General features: G+C 47.3%; 2 protein-coding genes across 8 annotated transcripts in view; one reads left to right on the top strand and one right to left on the bottom strand.

The window, feature by feature from the left end:
* LOC135910376 (leukocyte receptor cluster member 8 homolog) overlaps positions 1-17,115 on the bottom strand; it is a 147,958-nt gene that overhangs the window by 21,792 nt on the left and 109,051 nt on the right. The window contains exon 1 of one of the 4 annotated variants that reach the window (XM_070524223.1): positions 4,968-5,233. The exons of 2 other annotated variants lie outside the window; for them this stretch is intronic. In XM_070524223.1, coding sequence (XP_070380324.1) covers positions 4,968-5,017 — 50 coding nt within the window. In that variant the 5' untranslated portion in view covers positions 5,018-5,233. Of the gene's footprint in view, positions 1-3,485; positions 3,505-4,967; positions 5,234-17,115 lie in introns of those variants that run through there. One more of the 4 variants, XM_070524224.1, reaches the window with a different exon arrangement.
* The window catches only part of Pka-R1 (protein kinase, cAMP-dependent, regulatory subunit type 1), a 29,385-nt gene continuing 15,977 nt past the window's right edge, over positions 3,708-17,115 (top strand). The window contains exon 1 of one of the 4 annotated variants that reach the window (XM_070524228.1): positions 3,708-3,857. In XM_070524228.1, coding sequence (XP_070380329.1) covers positions 3,756-3,857 — 102 coding nt within the window. In that variant the 5' untranslated portion in view covers positions 3,708-3,755. Of the gene's footprint in view, positions 3,858-4,459; positions 4,484-5,447; positions 5,662-12,480; positions 12,805-17,115 lie in introns of those variants that run through there. The other 3 variants (XM_070524230.1, XM_070524227.1, XM_070524229.1) reach the window with 3 other exon arrangements.

The raw sequence follows: 17,115 nt of genomic DNA on the forward strand, positions 1-17,115 counted from the left end.
CTTATAAAATCATGCAAATTTCACGATATTTATTGACAGTCGACTACAATTCGTAACTGAGGGGGGTACACACACCGTGAACAAGCAATCTGTCCTTCATAGCAGCAGTAAGAAGGTTAAGTGCCACAAACATGTAACGGAGAGCGAAATTTCTGCTGGTGTTACACACTGGTTCTACAAGTTGGTGTAGCTGTTTGGGATAGGTCCATAATAATTGACGGGCCTGATAATCACGCTCTGAAATACTGGGCAGCGACTGCACACTTTTTTTCGAAATTTGTTCTGCCTTACACTGGACGCAAATGAAGAATCTTAAGTCTATTGCCACAAATACCACAATCGTAAACAAGCCCTACAATTCGGGCATTTTATGATGATGATCATCATCATCAGCCTGGTTACGTCCACTGCAGGGCAAAGGCCTCTCCCATACTTCAACAACCCCGGTCATGTACTAATTGTGGCCATGCTGTACCTGCAAACTTCTTAATCTCATCCGCCCACCTAACTTTCTGCCGCCTCCTGCTACGCTTCCCTTCCCTTGGAATCCAGTCCGTAACCCTTAATGACCATCGGTTATCTTCCCTCCTCATTACATGTCCTGCCCATGCCCATTTCTTTTTCTTGATTTCAACTAAGATGTCATTAACTCACGTTTGTTCCCTCACACAATTTGCTCTTTTCTTATCCCTTAACGTTACACCTATCATTCTTCTTTCCATAGCTCGTTGCGTTGTCCTCAATTTGAGTAGAACCCTTTTCGTAAGCCTCCAGGTTTCTGCCCCGTAGGTAAGTAATGGTAAGACACAGCACACAGTAATTTTATGATAAAATTGTGCAAACTAGCATGTGCACAATGAAAGTTTAACTGCACACTAAGGAGCAGTTTGAAACCTTTGAAGCTTATCTTGTCCCCAAACAATCGTCATCTATCTTGGATGTCTTTCCTCTTCACAGTGAAGCTGTATGTGGCTAGCCAATTCGTCCATCTGTAGCTTGTATGCGGAAAACTCCTCCGGAAAACAACCCCAAGCGCATGCGCGGGAGAAATCACCGCCCAAGCACTCCATACACATGGTTAGCAAGCGTAGCTGAAACGTGCGGCCCCAGTGTGTCACTAGGTAAAAAAGAAAGCGAGTACACACTAACCATTGTGATTAATGCGTTACTAAACTCACTAAACCGCTGAATACGCTCCTCCATGATGGTGACCATGCGAAGCATAGAGTGCAGCATGTGAAATAAACACTGATACACCCAAGCCAAACATTTGTGTAACCTCATTAAGAAACACAAAGTTGTAACCTATAATTTAGAAAGAATAATGAATTGTCAAGGTTAACCCAGCGATAAACACCGGGGCCGCATGTTTCAGTTTCGCTGGTTAACCATGTGTATGGAGTGTTTGGGTGGCGATATTTTTTTTTTAACAATTCCAGGTACTTTCATGGCACAAATGGCATGCATGCTACCAGTGTGAAGTTTCGTTATTGGCAGGAAAGTATCAAATAAAAAATGAGTTGTGGGATTTCTTGGTGTGCATCCCTTCAAGACTTAGTTTAACGTACGGGAATGCAAACCCAGAGGAGGTTTATTGAGAGTGATGTTATCAACTAATTTGGCTCAATGAGAAAATGCAGCAGCTGTGGAACCTTCCACTTGCAGATCCAGTGACCGAGCGTGATGCAACAGCATGCGTTGACAAGCTTCGCAATCGCCGGCACAGAAATCTTGACGCCGTAATTTGTGTGAGGTTCATCCGCAGCTTCTTGCTCTGATCTCTCCGAGGGTTTGTGGTCATAACCATGTGTGATTGCAGTCCCAAAAAATGTTCCTTTTTCAGGCATCATATTATAGACACCAGCGGTAGCCCCATATTACTGCATCTTTGGTAAACATTTCTTAGTCAAAACGTGTGAAATCTTGAGGAACTGTTCCTAAAAGTGTCCTTCGCCAACAAGTGGTGCCCGCTGCAGCTCTTGCTGGCACAGAGAACAATGCTGCTTTAGGCCCGCGTGAGTTAATGTTCAGAGTAAAGAAATAAGTGTGCTTGTTGACCTTCTCTGAAGGAGAGAAATCTCCACGGTTTGGTGCAGACTCCGTTTATTCGCCGTTGGAGTCGAGTTCCCGCTAACCATACCGCCAACCTTTTCGTCGTAGAAGCTGCAACATATCTTAGCAACTTCCAAACATGCAACACAGACCTGTAGCTTGTTGCACAAATTGACGGCTACAGATGAGTTTTTCACTGTGTGCTTTATTTGTTGTGTGCCGTCTGCCCCAGGTACCAGACGACATGCGCCACTGAGAACCATTGTACTGAGCACAGCGCCACTTTTCCGTCATGATGTGGAGAAGTGGCGAATTAAGCTCCAGAAGGGTTGGTCATGTATCTCTTTCTCCATGGGTCAGTTGGCACACCTACTCCTCTAGCCATCATAATCCTGTTGTTGCTAAGCGGACATGTCTCCTTAGGTCTACAGGTGCCGGAATCGCCGAACGATCTCACAAAACTGGAGGTGCTATGAGCTCATAAACAATGTTTCAGGCAAGTTTAGAGAAAGCAAATGCTCATTTCAATAGTTCCTGGGGAATGAGAACGTAGCCATCACGAGAATTCACGCAGCAGTGGGAGCCATGGCTGGTGCCATGTTGTATTTCTCAGCATGCATAAACATGACATATCTGTACTCGCACTGCACTTCAACGTGTACGATCTGTCCTGCACCATCTGTGCATGCTTGAGGCGCGAGCTTTCGCATGCCGGCATGCATATGTGCAGTTTGGCCTTTCATAGTGTGCCTGGTGTTGTAAACAGCAGGAGACTCCACGAGACTCCTGGCTTCTCTTGGATTCAATGGTGGCTCAAGATGGCTTGCTACTGCCTACATGGTTTTTGTGTCACATTTAGTTCTGAGCACCTCTGTTGTGACACTTGAGAATGGGCTCTGCAATAGCTTTGACTACTTGTCAAGAAAGCTTCTCTGCACATTTTTAAAGGTTTAACAAATCATGTACGATATTTGCAAGCACTACTACCCATGTCTGATCTTGACAGATATGTGCAGAGAAACAAAACTGTTTGTAAAAAGCAAAGACAATAGTTCTACATAGAAGAATTGTGCGCAAATGCTGGGAAAAATATTTCGCCATGCCAACTACTAGGGACGCCTTAGTATAAGGCAATGTATTGGTTCCGATTGTGTGGCTTCTCTGAAATTGTGCTAGGATCTCACCAAACTGTCATCTCAAAAAGTCGTACACAGATGCCACCACGCTTAGATGCAAGCGCAGAAAGTGCCTCAACCACTACAATGAGCCCAGAGGTTTGCGCCACTGCGCTTGCTTCCTTACACAGGCGTCCCATGCACTGCGACAATCGTGTTGGCTACCAGTACCAGATTCACGTATTCGTGCTCTCGGTGCCAACACATTGCCAACTTCGAAAGCGCGCATTAGCGTAGCAAAAGCTTCGCACGACTCACCAATCCTAGCCAGAGAGCGCGTCCCCTCCCCGCACTTCGAAGGCGCCAGCAAAACTGTCACACGTTACCGTCGCTCGCAAAGATAAGCACTCGTACTGCACGTCCCCTACAAGAGAACGGGGAGGTGACATGCCAAGATTAAGAGGCCTGTCTCGCAACGTGACGTATAGAGATGGCCGCTTATCGGGCGCGGCCAGACCTGTCGGGAAGCAGCGTCGCGAACGTGCACATCAGTTCGCCCAGGCAATGTGACTGAAAGGCGCCCCCGACATGGCAGACGACACTTCGAAGCCAGACGAACTTTCGAAGCGGGCGCGGAGGCCGGACCTCCGGCTTCAGATGCCAGCAACGCCTCGCTCTTCCGCATTGAAAGTGAGTACGCCGATTGTGTTTAGCGGAGGGACGGGGGGGGGGGGGGCTAGGCCCCCGGAAGAAGCGGCATTTTCCAGGTGCCTTTAGCGTGCTAGTATTCATCCGTCACGACTCGAGCGACGTGCTAAACTCCGATTTACGCCTCTTCCTGTGTCCCTCACAACGAACTCCAGAGAATGACAAATCAAGGCAACTGCCAAGTCTCCCAACAGTCGGGGCTTCTCGAAGGCGATCGCGTGTTTCTGCCACCGAAAACAAACCGATGGCTTAACAAAAAACACAGGTGCGAAACAACAAAGCGCGCGGCACTTTTTTTTTCTTTGCGTCGTGACACAACAGCAGTAGTGGTAGCTAGTCTTGCAGACAATGCCAAGACTGCTCCCCCCCCCCCTACCCGGCCCCCTTTATTGCTTTCGAAGACGAAGCTGGACAAAGCGTGTCAAGCAAGCCCTTGTACGGTGCTCCAGTCCAGCCAACGCCCGCTCGGAGCTAGCTAACGAGCTGGCACCGCTAATGACAACTAAGCAGCGAGTAACGTCGAAGGGAGTGAAGCATTGGCTCTCCATCAAGGCGAACTCCCCAAGTTGACCGAGTGGCTTGTACAGAGGCGCCCCACGGAGAGACAGGTAAGAGCAACAAAAGACGGCTAGGCGATGTAGCAAGCATACGTAGTTTTTCCAAAAGATGCTGGCGCGCCGTTCTGAAAACGTAGCGCGGTCGTAACGCAGAGCATTTACACGCATCCACGCGCCTACATTCAGGCGCGAAATATACAGGAAGAAAAAAAAAAAAAATCCTTAACCCTCTACGCGAGGTGCAAGACGTCTTCACAACGAAACTGCGGCAGTCAATTATCAATACGCCGCTGCGTCTTCGGACTAGCAGCGTTGAGCCGAATCGGCAGAAGCAACAACAACACAAAATTGTCTGCGACACGACCCCGGTAGGCCAGCAGTCCCACGTTTAGGTTTAGGCCTATCTTTACCGACAGAGTTCACAGCACGCGTTACGTCAGGCGAATAGCATTTTACTCGAATTAGCGTCACGCGGACAGTGAACGTTAACCAAGTACGCCAGTGAATAGAAACAACTTGTCTGAAACGCACTTACTCCCAGGGAATAGCGGTCGGTGCTTGCTCGAACGCTTGCACAGCGGCCATCAGGGATGCGACGACGACGCTTTTCTGAAAGACCTAGCCTGAGAAAACATTAAACATGGGCAAACGAGAACGCGAACACCAAGAGCTAAATTAAACCCGACAACAGGACACCCCAAATTAAACGCGATTTTTGAACCTAGAAAAAGCACGAACGTTGGCTCATTCGCAAGAAGCACATATCACCACGGATCGCGAGGCGATCATCGACGCATGCGCAGTCCTTCCTGTCGCGCATTCAAGCTCGCGCATCCGCTACAGGAAATAAGTCCGCCACTTGGCGCTCTTTCGCACTAAAATAAAAACGATACCGACACGAAACTTGTAGAGAGAAAATCAAATAGTCTTTCCATAGCGTGCATTATGAAGTTTCCGGAACAACGTCGAGAGCGAATACCGCGGACTGAAATTACTAGTGCGGAGGAGCACACGAAAACAACTGGCAGACGACGAAGGAACGAGGGGGCGCACGCAAGTCCAAGATGGCGTCCACTCAAGAGGAAGAGCAGAGCTTGCGCGAATGCGAGCTTTACGTGCAGAAGCACAACATCCAGAAGCTCCTGAAAGACTGCATCGTTCAGCTATGCGTGAGCAGGCCGGAGAATCCAATATCTTTCCTGCGGGACTACTTCGCACGCCTGGAAAAGGTAACCGAAAGAAACGCTACCGTTCCCCCTAAACTCATCTCTCTCGGCTACTCGAAAGCGATGCGAAAAGAAACTTCGCGACGGATGATCCGAGAAACTCAGCCACACGCCCAATTCTCGATCTCGCGGGCGATCGCCGAATATCGGGAGGCTTTCCAACAGGGAACCGATCGGGGTCCGATTTTTGACGGCGTTCTGGATTTCGGTCGCGACGGAGTACGCGGCTACGCGAGGTTCTAGGCCTTTCAAACATACCCTTCTCGCCTTCACTGTCTGTGCTCGTGCGAATCTCTCGCACGCTTCACGATCGACGGAGAGGAAAAAAAAAATTGATTAGGCAAACAAGTCACGTTGAATATGGTCGCCGACGGCGATTTCCGTGCCGACGGAGGAAAGAGTTCGCCAGCCGTGTCGGTAGTGTTCATCCGAGCGGTGTGTTGTGTGTGTCGTCGCCGGCGAAGACATCGGCCCGTGTTGCGCCGAGGAATTCGGCTGCTGCCGGGGCGAGGCGACGTATTATAAATAGTAGGAGAAGAGTCGGTGCTCAACCCCCTCCCTGTTCTCTTCGACGCGCACGTTTCGGGCGGTGGTTGCCGTTTTAAAAGATGCTTTACCGCCGCCACTGCATGGGTGTCGTGCGAGTGGCCACGGTCTTTAAAAATAGGACGAAAGCGAGCGAAACTTTTTAACGCTCAACAAGGGGCGCAGGCCGACGATAGTGCTGTGGAGCGTTTACCGATGTCGCTGCAGAAAACCGCGGACGCCCATTGTTTCATTCTTCACGTTTCTCCCTTTTTTTTTTCTTCCGTTTGTAGACAGATTTCTGGAAGATTGACGTCTGCGACCGAGTGGTTACCGTCTACATTCAAGGGTTACGTTCGGAAATGACTGAATCGAACAACGAAACCACGGTTGCTGTATTAGTTTCGCTTTGCGTGCCGGAAAAGATGCGCAGCGCAAAATTTTTTCCATTTAATTTTTTTCTTTTATTGGGGGTGGGGGGACTGGAGAAGGCAGAAATAAAGAAATTTGTGACTGGGTTTCAATGTGCACGGTGTACCAACTACGCTCTGGTACCATTCTGCTAAGAATGCGTTGCTTCCGTCGGAGACGCGAAACTTGCGGCTATGTTGATAGTTTCGCCTTCACATATTTTAGTGGCCGAAAATACGAAGTCGGGCGCAGAAGACACGGCTTTAGGCACCGTGACAGCCCATTATTCCGAAACTAATATCGCGATGTGTTGCGGAAGTTTGCGTTTTGATACCAGACAACAAAACGCGCGCTGTTGAGAGATTGTAACTTCCATCGACTAATGGTTTAAAGTGTCGCTTAAAGTGTCATCGTAGCTGTGTTGTCGTGTACTTTTCCATTTCTGTTTGTTGTTTACATCTGATAAATACGGAGTTAACGCTGGCGAAATAATTGTAATCCGCATTTTTTTTTATGTAAGTGTTTTCAAACCTTCCTGTTTAGGTTAATATTGAAGAACACTTCGCAGTTAATTAAGGTTCCACAATAATCTACTAGTGAGATGTGCAAAGAAGGCCTGTAGATTTTTCTTTTCCTTTGCACGTAGATGTCCGGGGTAATGCATCACGTAAGTCACGTCCACGTGGCATATAGTCGAAGAAGCATTTCAGTTATAATGCACTCATTGTTACTTAGACGTTCCCTTTAAGAATGAACCATACCGGGCACTTGAACACATGTACAGTTATGTCATTTAGCATCTCCTGCCATCGATTTGTTGGAGAGAACTTGAAACACGGTTACGGTGCTAAGGAAGACACAAACACGAAATGTAGAGGATGGGCACTGGATATTGACTGGCTTTAATGCACAAGTGATGACATGCATGAAAGGCACATGCAGGGGCGAATCACTATATGTCATACACCTCCTTAACACTGTTGTCAGGAATGTTTAAGAAGTAAAGATAGCAGCTATATATATATATATATATATATATATATATATATATATATATATATATATATATATATATATATATATATAACCAAAGCCACAAAGTGTTTAGCACTAATTAGAACTTGTAGACAGTCTGTCTACAGGCACAACTGGGAAATAATGAGTTCTTTTTAATTCAAGTGCACACCTGCCAGCCTTGGAGCTTAAAAAATACAATTTAGTGGGGGGAAAAAATGGATTACTGAAGATGTTGATGTTAAAGATTCGCTGTTGACCTCTACTCTGCTCTGTATTTTCGTAGCAAGAATGATCTGCACCACAAATGTTTATGATGTGTATCCATTAACCATTCACGTAATGGGGTTTAAATTTCCATTGCTGTTATACATTGGTTCTGTAAGTTTACGTCAGTGTTCCACAGGGAAGTCTATATAATAGACAAGTTTTAAATGTTGGGATATAAAATAAATCTGTCGGTGACTGTATTTGTATTTTTACAGCAAAAGTTTTGCTCTGAACCAAGTGGAAAAAAAAATCTTTGTCATTCATGTCAGTATGATAATTGTAAACAAGCTGTCAAGATCGGTCATTTTATGATAAAATTGTAGAAGCTAGCAGGTAAAAGAAGTTTAGAGTTATGTAGGAGTGGCATAGCCATCCTTATGTATTGTGTGTCAGCTATAATCTTGGCATTAGTTCATTCTTCGGCTGTACTTCATGTGTCAAGCTGTCTAAAAACATAATATAGACCTTCCAGAGTAGAAATGTGCACGAGGGCTGTATTCTCTATCTCTTTCCTGCGGGGGTACTTTTTCACTTTTGCATGATGCAGCGTGTGGTGTGACGCCTCACCAGAGTAACTGGCATTGTGATGTCAATGCACTTGAGAGCTAAGCAATATAAAACTATCGCCGAAGAGAGGTGTGCCATTGCTCTTTGCCACTTTCATTTAATCTATCAAGGATAAAGCTCCGATTGAGAACGCCCACAGTAGCACAATGATGGGTGTGGGCTGCCTTTGTCTTCCCCAACCTTCATGTCACGTGAATTGAGCGCCAGCAGGCATATCGTGCTGCAGGTAATGGTTTAATTGAATTTTTTTTTTAGCACTACAGAAGTAGAACTTGATGATACACGGATGAATAAGGACTTGGGAGAGACAAAAGTGCTTCTAGAGGCTCTTGCGTCTCTTTTCTGAGCGTTTAATCTTTGTCGGAATAGTACAAGTTCCGTTTTCGTAGCACTAGAAGAATCCTTATAGTTCCAAATATGTTCGAATCACAGAATTTTCTTAAAGAAAACACTTGAGAGAAGTCTGGTGGTAGCGTTTGTGGGAGCTGCACGTTAAGCCAGCATAGGAATGGTGGGGTGGTACATGGATTTCGGTAAACTTCATCTTTCTGGCTTAAATGGTTTTGTGGCCTTTTAAAATCGATCACATTGCACAAAAATAGTGGATTACAAATGCAAAAGTTCGCAATGATAATGCATGTGCATAGAAACTTATTGTCGTGTGCCTAAAAAAAAAAGAGAGACTTGGAAATTTAGAAAGGTAGAGCATAATAATGCCTCAAGAAGACCTGAAGCCACAAGCTCGAAGAAAAGACAAACATGCACTATACTGTGGCGGCGCACTCCTTGCGAAATTTTTGCGCAGCCTCTGCCTCGTCATCATCCAGCCCGGTGAGGCACAGCTGCATGCTGCACTGCGTTGCCAATAAGAAACACCACCACTACAGCGCCACCTTCCTCGGTGCGCGAAACTTCATCAGAGGGAACTCGACCCTTGCCTCACTGCATCTTAGACCTGCAAAATTATCCTTAACCCTCCATCACTAAAGACCTCCGCCGCTTCCTTTGGCATGCTCGACTTCTACAAGCGCTTCTTGCTGCATGCAGCTGGCTACCAGACTCCTCTCTATGATGCCTTGGCTGGTCTACGAGGAAACCAATCCGTCACCCGGACGCCAGCTTTAGCGCAACTTTTCGAGGAATGCAAAGCTGCTCTCTGCAACGCCACGCTTCTCTCCCATCCTGTGCCAGATGCTCCCTTGGGGCTCTTCATGGACGCCTCCAGCTTCGCCGTCGGCAACTCCCTTATGTAACGTGTATGTTATGTATGTATGGTGCCCCTTGGCGTTCTTCTCCACTTGGAAGACATCCCCTTCTGCGGCCAGCTCCACTGACACAACTACGCCCCCTGCCCAGACGAACTGGCCAGCTTATTACAGAGAGCTTCTTGGCATATACGAAGCAGTCCAGCACTCATGCCACCTTCTCGAAACACTGCACCATCTATATTAGCCACAGATCTCTAACCTACACCTTCTCTCAATGCCGTGACAAACTTCCGCCGGTACAGCAGAACGAGCTCTAGCTCATTGCTCAGTTTACCATCGACATGCAGCATGTCAGCGGGAAACATAATGTGGTCGCCGACACGCTTTCACGTGTGTCAGCATCAGCTCTTTGCTGATAACAGCTGGTGTCCTTGCTGAGGCTCAGACAATGGATGCCAAACTGCAGAAACTCCTTAAGGGTGGGTTTTCGCTACAGCTGCAACAAGTCCCTATACCTGGGTCGACAACCACCAACTACTGCGACATGTCCACAGGACAAATCAGGCCCTATGTGCCCCCGTCAAATCGCCGTGGCCTCTTAGACCAGCTGCACAACCTGAGCCATCCTGGCATCTGTGCTTCTACACGCCTTGTGGCTGAGAGCCACGTCTAGCTCTCCATGCAGTGTGGCTGCCGCACCTGGGCACGCTCTTGCATTCAATGCCAACGCGCCGAAGTCGCCAGGCACGTCACTTCATAGCCCGGAGGATTCCCTCAGCGTCTCTGGTCAGTTTCAACACATCCACCTTCACATCGTAGGACTGTTCCCCTAGCCGGACCTTATCGCTACTGCCTCACTGCCATCGATTGATATACTCGATGGCCTGAAGCATGGCCACTCGAGAGAATCGCCGCGGAAGACGTAGCCTTGGCCTTCCTCACCAGCTGGATCTTTCCCTTTGGTCCCCCCTCCCCCGCTGCATTACAACTGATCAAGGATGACAGTTTGGATTGCAACTTTTCAGGCTCCTTGAGCCCACCATCGGGTTTGAGCACTTGAGGAGCACCAGTTATCACCCTTCTGCCAATGGGATGATTTAGTGCTTCCATCGACAATTCAAAGCAGCCATCATACGTTGCCAGGACTCAACCTAGCACCAGGTTGTTGTCCTAGGTCTTCGCACCACCTTCAAGCTGAACATTCAGGTAATTCAGGCTACACCTGTAAAGCTCATCTATGGGGAACCACTCTATCTCCTACGCGAATTTCTCATCGCACTACCATCCATCACCACATCAGATGCCACCGATTTCATTGCCCGGCTCCGCAGCGCATCACCGAAAGCCTACACCTTTTGTTTTTAAGGATCTGGCAACATGCACACATGCGTTCCTCCACGACGACAGAGGCCGCAGGCCTTTCCAACCACCTTGCCGGGTTCTCCATCACAACAACAAAAATTTCACCCTGCACGTGAATGGAAAGGACGTCCGCATTTCTATTGACCGGCTGAAGCCACCATGCATTACTTTTGATGAACCAGGGAACCCCAGCGCAACCTCGGGCGTCCATCCGCAACCGCCGACATCGCAGCCCGCTTCAGTCACTACATGTTATGGACATTGAGTACGCTTTGCAAATTTTTGCAAGCCCTGAGGGCTCTCCACTCCGTAGTGATGCGTGGTGGTGATGTGGCGACGTGCTCTCTGAAACATTTCTGCGCAGCCTCTGCCTTGTCATCGTCCACCCCGGCGAGGCACAGCTGTATGCTGCACTGCATGGTCAATAAGAAACACTGTCACTGCCTAAGACCAGTGACAGGGAATATACAAAAGCAGGCTGCGTGGCTTGAAGAGACACTTGCTAAGCGGGCGTGCGAAGTGCCAGTATGATCACTTGCTGCTGCTGCTACTAAGGCAATAAATTGCTGTCCCTTTTCTATGTTGGGATTCGTTCCTCAGCTGATGCAACATTCCGCAATACAAATCATTTCTGTGGTACTGGCACAGTTGCCTCCAGTTATTTTTGTAAGAAACTCTGTGGGTTACATTTAGTCTCTGTTTAATGGTTTACTGCATATATGAAAGCCAAGCGAGCATACATACAAGTTCCATTGACTTACATAGAAGCTTGAACTTACTGGCGATGTAGTCTTGAAGGAAACTCTGTTCTAAGTGCAGTGAGCAGAGAGAAAGGCCAGATACAGAACTTGTGGGCTTTTGAGAACCACGTTGTGCAGCTTCTGTCACACACAGACCTTGTGGTGGAAGGCCATCAATGGTGGGGGTCCTAATTTTAATACCACATGCACATGATAGGTTAGAGCGAAGCGCCTTACTGCGATTCTGCCGGTGCAGCGTTAGCATCCCGATGCTGGTCCACGGCAGTAGTCGGTCCCGTCGTGGTGGAGCCCGTTTGTAAAGCCGCGTGGGCTCCCCCTCGTCTGTCGTTCTCCAGTTGCCCCTCCTTGCCCTCTTCCTCTTCCGTCGTCGGACGCATGTCGCAGAGAAGGGGGATGTCGGGGACCTTCTCAAAAATACACGCAGGTGGGAACGTGTGCAGTGCTGGTGGGCTCGATGGCGAGGCAAACGAAGGGGGCGTATGACAAGAAGAGGAGGGGGAAGGGGGGGGGGTTTAGTAGAGGGTAGCAGTGGCATTCGTGGGACGGTGCCAAGAGAGCGGGGAACCCTGGAACTTTCTTATTTGAGGTCGCCACGGTGGGGGTGGTGGCATCCCCTCCCCCACCCCACCCCTCCAAGCTGGGCCAGTCGCGCCCTCCATTTTTGCGTGGAACGGCTCATAACGCGTCTATTTGCGGGTCGGTGGCAGCTCGCAGCGCGCCTTGTGGCCGAACTGTATTGGAGGCTTTTTGCAAATTGTGCTTGCAAACTCCGAGGCCCATAGATTGTGGTTGTGGACACTGAACGCAAGCGCTGTTGTGTCGTCATTGTTGTGTTGTGCTAAGGTTGAGTCGGTGGACGTCCCTGACGCACAAATTTCACTGGATGTTCTCAGAGGGAGTGTAACGCGCAGCTGTAGCTTTGCCTTGAGTTGTGTTTTTTGAGGCCTCTTCTTGGCACCGTGCCCACTGTTTGAGCGTGTCGCATCTGGACGAGCCCCTTCAACTAGTTGCTCGTCAAATTTCAGCTCGTGAGTATCCGGCATTTAGAGTTGTCGTGGCTGTGTCGTGCCGTGTGAGTGTCCCAGCCTTGCTGTGCCTCCCCTGGAATACGCTGGTGCGAGATCTCTACAGTCCAACCTCAGTAGGGTCTTGTGCACTGGTAAAGTGGCTTCCCTGTCAAGGCACCACTCATGAGTGACTCCAAGATTGCTGTGTGTGTGTTGCGCATTGCAGCTGCCTAATATCACTATGTGCCTTACTTGGAAAACACCAGCACGTAAGTTTTCAGCTGCTCAACCCTTCGAGGAGGGCCCATCTGTAAACATTTTTCGAAAACCTTGCGACTCATCTTGCACCACCTGAACAAAGAACTGGAAGTACGGTCAGACCCGATTATAACGAACAGGTTTATACACTAAAGATAATTCAATATTAGGTAATTCAATATACCTAGACTGACCTGTAACAAACTTATACAAGCTTTTGCGATCCTTTGTTTTATGAGAGTGTCATCTCGAGACAATGCATAAAAAAGAGCAAGCAAGCCATTCATTTCTGAAGACAAAACTACGCATAGCAGTTTTGCTTTTAACTGTTACTCATTGTCACTAAGAATGATGTTCTCGATGCCATGTCTGACTTCGCAGTCAACACAGCAAATAATGTCGGCCTTCTTGAACATCAGCAAGTGGACGCCTTAAGTTCAGTAAATCCAATGTCCAGCTCATTATGAGGAAGTTCTGCACGTTTGACATGGAGAGTAATTCGCTATATTCGGGTTTCTTGCATTCAGCCTGGATTTTTGTATGTGGCAGCTCCTACTTGGTAAACCTTAAAAATGACCCGCCGTGGTTGCTCAGTGGCTATGGTGTTCGGCTGCTGAGCATGAGGTCGCGGGATCGAATCCCGGCCACGGCGGCCGCATTTCAATGGGGGCGAAATGCGAAAACACCCGTGTGCTTAGATTTAGGTGCACGTTAAAGAACCCCAGGTGATCAAAATTTCCGGAGCCCTCCACTACGGCGTGCCTCATAATCAGAAAGTGGTTTTGGCACGTAAAACCCCAAATATTATTATTATTAAACCTTAAAAATGCAGGGTTTGTTCATACCCAGAGCAGTTTAGTTGTCTTCATACTTCTGGTATCCTTGTGTGCTGATCTGCACAGGATACGTGACCAACACAACATCCGCGAGCAACAAAATGAAACTTTGGCGTCAGTGAATAATCGCTTATAACCCACTAGAAAGAAAGTTCTCAAAATAGTAGAGCCATCTGAAGAATGGTGCTGATTGTGGAACGATTGTTTGTTTTGCTTACTGCATGTTATGTTATGTATATTTAGTACTCGATCATTCAGCTTAATTTCTTGCACAGAGCAATTTGTAGCTAGCTCTTTTTTTTTTTACTATTTTGCTCCCTCACGAGTGATGTAACAATGAGCAGATTTTATTTTCTTGGATTGCATAATACTGCAGGCAATTGTGACCCAAGCAGAAGACCGCCACATTTTTGGTTGTTCCACGTGTCCGGAAACATGGGGGATGTGGAAAGCTTCACAATTAGTTTGATTGGCAAACTCCGTCCCTAAGTGCATAATATAATGCATGTGAAACGTTGCCGCAGAGAACCCACTTTAGCATTGGAGGCGCTCGTTATGGCAGCCATTGGGCTGATTCGAGTTTGTGTACAAACGTTATGTAGTGCCCTACATAAACTGAACTATGCCTGCTTCATCTAACTCCTATTCGTTAGTCACCTCATGAGAATGCCAAAGGAAGACAGCAGGTTGGATTGTGTGAGGAGACCTGCAGGTGGGTTACGGAAGTCTCAGATGGTTGGCACTGCATTTTAAAATGTACTGGTTAGGAAGCCTTCATGCAAGTCTCATTTTAGGGTGGCGACAACCGTTGTTAGGAGTACCTGATGCCGCTAACTAGCTTGAGGGGTGAAACTTCGAGTTAAATTTAGGGATGTGGGATGCAAAATGGCGAAAGTCGAGGAGGGCCACGTTGCTTGCGACTGCCATTGACGTGAAAGCAACCAAACTTTTTCAATAAAATTTGGCCTCTGTTGCCAAAGACTGTGTACGTGAGCGCAGTACATGGCACGTATATCTTATAGTTCAGCAGGCTAGTAATCACATTCTTTATTAATGCGCACTCAAAAAACACCCATTATTTTATGTGCAGAGCAACGACAGAGCTCAATGCACTTTCACTTGCTTGACTTGAGATAATACTACCGAGCGTGCACCACCGTGGCACGCTCGGTGGTTTATTGCTTTACATGTTTTGTGCGACGTATAATAGCAAAAAGTAAATTTGATGCGTTCAAATAAAGAGAAAGGCAAAACATATACTGAATGTGTATGCAAGTTTCCTGCACGCATTGCAATAAAATTAATTTAGAGAAATGTAATCAAGTGCTTCCCAAGATGGGTACATGTCAGCATGTAACCAAAGAAGGCAAGAATGCACCGCAATGCTGCAATTTCTAACCAGATTGGGGACCAAATGTCTGCCCACATGAATAGCGGTTGAAATTGTGGTGCTGTCACCATGCTAAAAACAAGACTTTGCATGTCGACTCCCTAGTACTGGTTTTGGCTCTCGCTCTGAATGTAGCATCCCCTACTCTTGTTTCTTCCACAATGTGACTGGCCGATTATCGTTGTCAGCCTGTGCGAAATCCTATTTAGATAGAGAGGCTCTCCCACCAGAGTGCATTGCTTAAACCCCACCTGTTGCAATCGAATCAACCCATGCCGTGCCTGCAAATTGCCTATTCAAATCTTCCACTGCTTTCAGGTGCTTCGTTTTTTTTTTTAGACTCCTAGTGCGGTAGTCTGATAGACCACATATTGTATGCTATTCAGCTAACAGAAGTGCCGAAGGTATTAAGTGACCCGGTTTCGAACTTACTGACTCTTACAATAATATTGATGACAGGGAGTGAAGTAGCAGGAAGTGACAAGAAAAGAGAGAATGGGACTGCCTTCAGGTATGCTGAGAACTTATGGTACCTGGGATATGTGTCAGCTTACACGGCTTTGAGTCTGTACGCTTGTGACGAAGGGAAGGGCGATTAGACACGCGATACGCGTACTTCATTGCGCATAGCACAGTGCTGCGAGATCACCCTGAGCGGAACCGTTCGTTTTTGGGTTTGAGGAAAGTTTATTCTGAACATTGTTATGCTACTGTTTTCTATTTAATTTATCAATCCTAGAGGTGCCACATTGTTTTCGAATTGAGCAACACACAAAGCTTGTATGTTCACGCCTTCAGAACAAAACCAATGTGTTTCAGCACCCATGTCGGAATTTCAAATGTTGCGTGATGTTGGCACACAGCTTGCAACTTTTGATGCAGAAGCTCATATCTGGCATGAGCAGATATCTGTGCATTTCCTCTTGCAAGACACCTAGAATAGGTATGTGATGCCATAGCCAGATGCGTGTGATGAGCCCTGTGTGGTTGGGCCTTTAATGTTGGTGCCAAGTTGGGCAGTTGGAAATGTACAAAAGACAAAGAAGGGGACATGTAACGACGCAAGACTTGAAGCAATGCACAGCGTGTGGAGAATCCATTCCTCTGTGTGACTGGGCCCTTATTTGATTTGCTTGCCTGGTGTAGTATTTTCATACCAATGACCACCATTAAGTGGCGTGGTGAAGCTGCTATGTGTGGCATTACTGGCAGGTCGTCTACGCCAAGTCTCCAGTTAGGCAGTGTTTCTGTAGATAAATCACCAGCTGATAAATTAAATTTCTATGTCAAGCTCGGCCTGCCCACCCAATCGATGGTGCACTTGTCGGAATGTTTCTTACAAGTGTAAGAATATTGAAACATGCACCACACTGTCAGCGTTGCATGGTAGAAAAAGCTCATCTTGTCATTTATGGCTTCTTTGTAAACTGAAGCTGCATGTAACGCTACAGGTGGCGTTAAAAATGTAGGTTCCAGCACATTGTCTCGTATCGGAGCTTTGGTAAGCTGGTACCAAAGGTTCTTTCGGAGTTGCCTCTTCACAATACACACTTGTGACACATGAACAGTAGCTCTGGAAGTGGGCTTTCAATGGTGGGGGGGAGAGGAGGAGGTTGGAGCCGCCGGGAATCATCACTTGAGCACAAAGTGGGGTGGGGGTTGGGGTGCAATGTTGCTGCCAATTCCAGCGCACTTGTTGCCAGTCATTTGTGCAATTATTTGGCATGCATACAGCTAGCAGTTTTGAGACTCCTTTCCTTTTTATTCCTTCGTTTACTCTCATTGTCACATATGCACCTGCTTGCCTCCTATCTTATGAACAGGTAGTACATACTCGAGTAAGGGCTG

This window comes from Dermacentor albipictus, chromosome 8, assembly GCF_038994185.2.
Source record: "Dermacentor albipictus isolate Rhodes 1998 colony chromosome 8, USDA_Dalb.pri_finalv2, whole genome shotgun sequence".
In the NCBI taxonomy this organism is placed as follows: Eukaryota; Metazoa; Arthropoda; class Arachnida; order Ixodida; family Ixodidae; genus Dermacentor; species Dermacentor albipictus.